The sequence below is a fragment of the Grammomys surdaster genome, unplaced genomic scaffold, assembly GCF_004785775.1.
Source record: "Grammomys surdaster isolate TR1022 unplaced genomic scaffold, NIH_TR_1.0 560, whole genome shotgun sequence".
Classification (NCBI taxonomy): Eukaryota; Metazoa; Chordata; class Mammalia; order Rodentia; family Muridae; genus Grammomys; species Grammomys surdaster.
The window spans coordinates 9,508-16,611 of NW_021604979.1; the positions used below are offsets into that span (position 1 = coordinate 9,508).

Sequence of the window (7,104 nt, forward strand, 5' to 3'; positions counted from 1 at the left end):
TAATGCTGTTGGCTTTTTGCTGGGGCAATGTCTCAGCTAGCCCTCTCCACTTAACCCAACTTCTTCCCTGATGTTTCCCTACCACTGATCCTCTCTCCATGGCTCTCACTGTTTCCCTCCATGCTTCAGTCACCTCCATAAGATACTCCTGTAGAACAGGAGACACAATGATGATAAAAGGGGACAAAGGGGACAAAGGACGCCTGGGCAACTAGGCTCTCTGAACTAACTAAACAATGGCCATAGGAACTCATCCAGACTGAAACTCAAATACCAGGCCAACATGGGACTACACCAGATATTCTAAAGCTTTGTTTTAGCTATTAGCTTAATATCTTTATGGGACACTTAACAAGTGGTTCACTGACACTTGTGCCTGTTCTAGAAACCCTTTATCTCCTGCTGGGTTAGTGTGTTCAACTTCAGTATCATAACTTTTACTTCATCTTACTATAATTTATTTTGTCACACTTGGAAGCTCATTCTTTGGAGTCTGTTCTTTTCTCATAAAAGGCAGAAAGGGATGGATCAGGAAAGTAGAGGAGGTGGGGAGGAACTGATAGGAGGAAGGTAGGGCAAGCTATAATCAGGATATGTGGTATGAGAAAAGAATTGATTTTCAACAAAAGAAAAATATCCTACCAACTTCCAACAAAGATCTATTATTACTTCACAAGTTGTGCATGTTGTTGTTTTTCTTTTCATTTTCTTCCCCACCCTAGTGGTCAGTGAATATCTGACCTAATCATTACTTATTCAGGCAAATTGAAATGTTTCAGTAATGTGGGAACCAAAAGGATTTTGACCATTACTGGAAATTACTCCATTTTAAATAGATAGGTATATGGAGAATTACTGGGATGATATTATATAACGAGTAAGAATTTTATGAAAATTAATACAAACTAAGGAGTGGGTATGTTGAAGATCAACCTAGTAGTGAGAATAAAACAAGGAATGTACATCCACTATAGTGAACTTTAAAGGCACTGAAATAAAATATATTTAAGAAGACAAAAGAAGATGCAGTGATCTCCTGCAGTCATAGTGTCTGAATTAAGCCTTTCAAATGATTATAATATTGAAAGTGATCAATACAAATTCAATACCATCCACATCAAATTTCCAATGATATTCTTCATAGAATTTGAATTACTTTCATTATTTGAAAACATTTTTCAAACTTTAAGATGTTAGGTTAAGTAATACTAAGCCGTATTGATTAATTCCTACTATTGGAGACAATTGCTCGGCAGTCTTGTCAAACAATGTTTTATGTTGATGAGTCTTCACTACATGGCCAGAGCTTAGGAATCTCCTGGTCTAGTTCAAGATTTGATTAAAGATTGGCTAATTCTTCTTTGGTAATAAGTCTTTCCTTTGAAAATAGTATTTATCTATTTTGTAGTTGTTGTTGTTGTTGTTGGTGGTGGTGGTGGTGGTGGTGGTGGTGGTGGTTTGAGTTTTGGTGTTTTACTCTTAAATCCTACAGACCAGAATTCCACTGACATTTAATGATTTATATCATTGATATTGTCTGCCCCTAGATCATTGGCAGGGTGACAGTTGTGTCTCATGTGACTCAGAAGGTGTCAGAAAGAGAGAGGCTATATCTAAGCTCAGTGTTGTGGTCTGAGATCATCTGAAGAATGAAGAGTATAACACAGGGCTGAAGGAGCTGAAGGGGTTCTCAACCCCATAGGAAGAACAACAATATTAATCAACCAGACCCACTACCCCCAGATATTCCAGGGACTAAACCAGCAACCAAAAAGTACACATGGAGGGAATCATGGCTCCAGCTACATATGTAGCAGAAGATTCTCTTGTGGGGAAATCAGTAGGAGAGGCCCTTGGTCCTGTGAAGGCTCCTTATCCCAGTGTAGGGGAATGCCAGGGAGGGTAGGCTGCAGTGAGTGGTTGGGTGGGGAACAGCCTCATAGAAACAGGGGTAGGAGACATGGTATATAGGGATTTTGTGGTGGGTGGGAAAACTGTAATGGGGATAATATTTCAAATGTAAATTAGGAAAGTATCCAAGAGGGGGGAGAATAGAAAACACATTTTAAAAAGTGATCCTGAAATGACCTAGTCCTGTGTAAGTCTAGATTGAATACAGTGGTGAGAAGCAAGCTGGAAACTAGTCAATGCGGCCTGTGATATTGGACCATGGTTAGAAATGAGCCTTAGACAGAAAACTTCTGAATGGGGCAACATAGGCAGGTGCAGGCAAGGAGAAATTGGGAGAGAACCACCAGTCCAGAGACAGGCAGCCTAGACAGAGTTGTAGCCTGAGATGATCATCAGTCTGGCTGAAGGTTCAGCAACAGACCCAAAGGGGGCCCCAGATTAAGAGGAGAATCGGAGGAAAGACACTGTTGCTGAGGATATAGTGTGCTCACAAAAAGGGTTGTATCATGACTGCCCTCTGAAAGACCAAACAAGCACCCTGAAGTATCAGTTACAGATCTTTACACTCAACCAGTGAACAGAAGCTGCTGACCACTGTAGTTGACTTAGTGAAAAGCTGGAAGAAGCTGAGGAGTAGGGTTACCTTGTAGGAGGACAAGCAGTATCATATAGCCTGGACCCCAGCGATCTCTCAGACCTGGACCACCAATGAGTTACTATAAACAAGCTGATATGAGGCCTCCAACACATATACAAAAAGTGGACTGCCAGGTATTGATTCAGTCATAAAAGGTGCACCTAACCCTCAAAGACCCCAAGGAATGGGGAGGTTTGGTGGAGTAGAATTTTGGGGGGAGATTGGGGAACATTTCAGGGAGACAGATGGAGAGGAGGACAGTAAGTTAAAGAATCAGAGGGTGAACATGGAAAGGGATAAAATCTGGAGTGTAAAAGGAAGATTAAATAAAATTAAAAAGAGTCAAGAGTTACAGATAAACTTTTTATTCATAAGAAATAATTTTAAAAAACAATTTTAGTATGAAGGTTTACATAAACTTCAAAAATTTTAGCAAAATAAAAGTCAATAACAAAAACACATAATATCTAAATAACATAAGAAAAAACAAAACCATGCAAATCAAAATTTCAACCAAAAGTCTTAACAGAAAAAATTGTGAAGGGACATTCCCTCACGGCACATTTAGCAGAACAAACTACAGTCAGTTTCTTATTTTCAGCACTTGCTGGTACTGTAGTCACCTCAGTTCTCTCTCAAGAGGTCACACAGGAAAGAGAAAAAGACCCTGAATCTGTCTGGCTGTCTCACTGGCTGCATAATTTGGGCCCATCCACACTGTGGAAATGATCTATGAGGAAGGAGATTCATCCAAAGAAGTCTGTGGTTGTTGAGGAGGGAGCTCAGCAGGGGGCTCCTGAGGTGGCAACTCATTCTGCAGGAGGCTCTCTTCCTGGGATGTGTCCAATTCCAGCTCTCTTGCAGTTTCTGAGACCTGGGAGAGGAAGGCAGTTATTAAGACACAAGGTTGGTGGGGACATGCATGTCAGATGTCAGCTGCTGCCTCCCACCACCTCAACTAGACATCAAAACTGATCTTTTAACTAAAAAGCTTGCTGCTAAATGTACAAGCAGGGCAAAATTTCAAGCAAAACTCACAAACACATGGGCTGACAAGCTGCCACTCAGACTTCTATCAGTGCAAACCATGAACTGGGCAATGGGGAGAGAACTGATTGAGTTGCAGGGAGAAAGGAGAAGGCCACATGCCACCCAGACAACTGACAATGAGAAGCTCTCATCTGATATTTGCATTTGGCTTTACTCTCTGCAAGGTTATTTTTACCTGAGAGGACACATGACCCCTGCACAACTCCTGTCACAAGACCTAGAACTTTCTCAAACCTCTGCATACCAACCCACCTATTATAAGATCATGCAAGTGTGTGATGTGTAATTCACCTGTTACCCTTACTAGACTGTCGCTGTAAGAAGAGTAGCAAGATAGACTTGTCAATAATTCAGTGTCTCCCAAGAGTTGAACTACTGAGAATACTTGTGCATAGACAGAGTAATGAAGAACTAAAGTCCGTGAAGTGGGTGGCTGGTTGGGGGTGTGGATTTGAAAGACGGTGGATCAACGCAAAGATGGATTCAATGGGCAAATGATATCAGACAGTATTAGTCTGAATAAGGTGCTTATCCGTACCTTATCCTGCTGTTGTTGATTTGGGAGATTGTTGGTCTTCTGCTGTTCATCTTCAACATTCAGGTTCAACTCAGTCAAGTACTGTTGGAGAAGGTACGAATCAGCCTGTACTTCCTTGCAATCCTGCCTCACTTTGACCAATGACTTCTTTACAACAGAGGACTGCAACAGGAGCCGACTTTGCAGGTTTCTGGAAACACACTAAGGTTATTAAGATCCTGCAACCTCCTCCTCCCATTCCTACTTATAGGTTCCATTACCCCACCAGGACCCAGGTTCCCATGAAGACATAGTACAGTATATTTCAATATATCCATGACACTGCACAAACAGCAAACAGCCAATGCAGGTAAGAATTAATCATGTCTGTAGCCCAAACACAAATAAGGCTCCATGTCTCCCCAAAAGAAAGAGGTATCACCATCTATCTGCCTCTCCAAAGAAAGAGGAATCTCCAGGGCAGCCCAGTGTATTGCAGCAACATCAAGTAGTAGGTTGCAAATACCCTCATTGGAGGTCAGGAGAACTAAGAGGAGGGCATTCTATCCATGTGTTCCATCACACTCACATCTGTAAAACCCTGACTGAGCCCCATAGGTCCAGTTATGCAAAAGAACCCTCTCATTTTGTTATCTTAGAGGCTCCTGAGGATGCCCAGATAACCCTGGGAGGACTAAGGTTCTCTTACAGATTGAAGAAAACTGAGTCCAAAAGGCCCAAGGTACACTGAAGGCTAAAAAGCAGAAGGGATAGAACCAGACCTGGAGACCCTCCATTCCAGTTCAAAGGAATGCAGAAATGGCCATTGTACAAGTGGTAGCCTCCATGACCTGCACTTACCTATAGAAGTTAATCTCCTTCTTGTGCTCCTGGACGTTCTCACAGAACTCAGTGTTCTCCATCTCTAATTTGTTCAGAAATGACATGACCGTCTTCTCCTTTAACTTCAGTTTTTCATACAGTGGATTTTGCCTGTAATAGGGTCTGGCCCCAGTAAGACAGAACACCATGAACATGGCTTTTAGGAACACATGAACTCAGGCTGGGTCCTGTCCTACCCTACTCCTGGAAGGCCAATTCCTTCATTCTACATACGGGGATCTTCTCCAGCTTTGGAAACTTGTTATCCTGGCCCAGGACAGCAGAAGTTTGGCATCCAGATGGAGGGTGCCCTGGCTCCCTGTGTCCACTCAGCTGGCCTGAACTGGAGGTCTAGCAGCTTATGCTCTAAAGAGACTAGGCCACAGGTCCTTGCCCACCAGAAACCTGTGATTATATATTTCCTAATTTCAAAACAGGGACTCTAAATCCTCCATAACTAATAGTGTGGAGACATTCATTGCACATAATTCTGGAGATGAGACCAGTCATCAACACAGTTTTCTAGTCTGTCAAAGAGATACAAATGTACAGACAAATGGCACCACAGAGGCAATGAGAGTGCTGTTTACATGAGCAGATCCCAGACCTCAGGAGTCACATCACCTTTAAACTGTTATACAGGTCAAGTCACAGGCCAAAACACAGAACCCTAGTTCCCAAAGAGTGGAAGGAAATACACACCTAGTATATGTCTGCACATACATATGCATGTGTACACACACAAGCACACACACAAGGAAAAGTAAAAGGAAACAGAATCAGAGAATGAGAAAGAGAGAGATACAGCAATGGAGAGAGAACAATCAGAATTTGAAGAAATTCATTCAGCATTCCTGTCTCAGAGTATAAGGCACACAGTCAAAGGCATAATCTTCAGGCCTCCTAGTCAAGCACTGAGGTGAACAGTGTGGGGCCAGCTGCTTCCAGGCCCTTCCAGCCCTCAGTTAAGCACCAGGTAAGTAGAAAGTGTCACCACAAACTTACTGCATCTGTCAAGGACTTTCCAAATGCATGTTGTGCACTCACTTGAAACTGCCCACATTCAGAATTCTTTACTCAGACCACAAGTTCAACATTTCAGTTGGAGGAAGCAGAAGAGTCCCTTTCCCTTCTGGCTCCTGAACAAGCTTCAGGTTCAACCTCTCCTCTAAGAAGCACTTAGGGGTATAAAGTTGGGCACAGGGACTCTGTGGAGGTACTGCTTCCCAGAACTCACAACCTTAAAAGGATAAGATGAGGGTGACATTGCAGATGTCAGACTGACACCAAAGTGTTTGGAGCAATGAGTACCTCTTGTTCATGGATCCCTCTGTGACATAGATCAAGCGGTCTCTCAGCTCGTTTCTCTCCTGGGTACTGAGCCCCAGCTCTTTGGTCAGTCTCTTTTCCTCCTTCTTGGCCTCTTTCCTGCTTAGGACAGTTGCATGGTGTGATGTCCATCTGCCAGCCACTGTAGTCAGAACAACATAAGTAAATTACCCCCAAGAGAATGCAGAGAGTTTAGACAGAACACCCTGAGGTTAAACAGAAAGAGACCATGCCTGGAAACCAGTGACACCACAAAGAGTTTGGTCCAGTCTTGAGATACCACCTAAGTGAATCTCAGCTTTCCCTTCACTCTATAGAGACCAGGAGATGAAAGCAGCCAGGTGTTTCCTCTGTCTCCCTACACATGCTTATGATGACCCCAGAGATTGGTTCTCTACAAGTATTGTCAGTTTTACAGGGTGCAACTTGGCTTTAGACCCCTCAATCTTGTGGTTTCACAAGTCAGATGGAAAATGAACTAACCCCAAGAACATGAGTGATAAAGGTGGTCAGATGTCCTATCCTGTTACTCAAGGCCCAGTAGTTTGGACTAAAATGCATAGAGGGGGAGACCATTGTCAACATACTGGTCAATTCCCCCTACTGAAACACCAAACACCCCAGAGATGGCAATAGGGTTCATTGTCTGAGTGTATCAACACTGAAAATTGTTTGGTTACAGGAGACATATGCCTGCCACCCACAATGGGTGATAAAGAAAGCTAAGGTGGGTACAGTCAGGGAGAGGCGGTCAGAGGAGTCCTGAGAACATAAGGCC

At 43.0% G+C, this 7,104-nt stretch overlaps 1 protein-coding gene and 1 non-coding gene across 2 annotated transcripts; one reads left to right on the plus strand and one right to left on the minus strand.

Annotated features, from left to right (window-relative positions):
• The first annotated feature begins 1,536 nt into the window (after positions 1 to 1,536).
• On the plus strand, positions 1,537 to 1,666 carry LOC114633232. Its single transcript, XR_003713181.1, has one exon. It is a non-coding gene; the product is annotated as a small nucleolar RNA SNORA17 (small nucleolar RNA).
• Positions 1,667 to 2,897: 1,231 nt separating this feature from the next.
• On the minus strand, positions 2,898 to 6,468 carry LOC114633231 (disks large homolog 5-like; the record flags this gene model as incomplete). Its single annotated transcript, XM_028781842.1, has 4 exons — positions 2,898 to 3,422; positions 4,137 to 4,326; positions 4,977 to 5,120; positions 6,309 to 6,468. Coding segments are annotated over 4 exons (638 nt in total), but the record flags the coding sequence as incomplete, so codon positions are not given.
• Between the last annotated feature and the right edge of the window lie 636 nt (positions 6,469 to 7,104).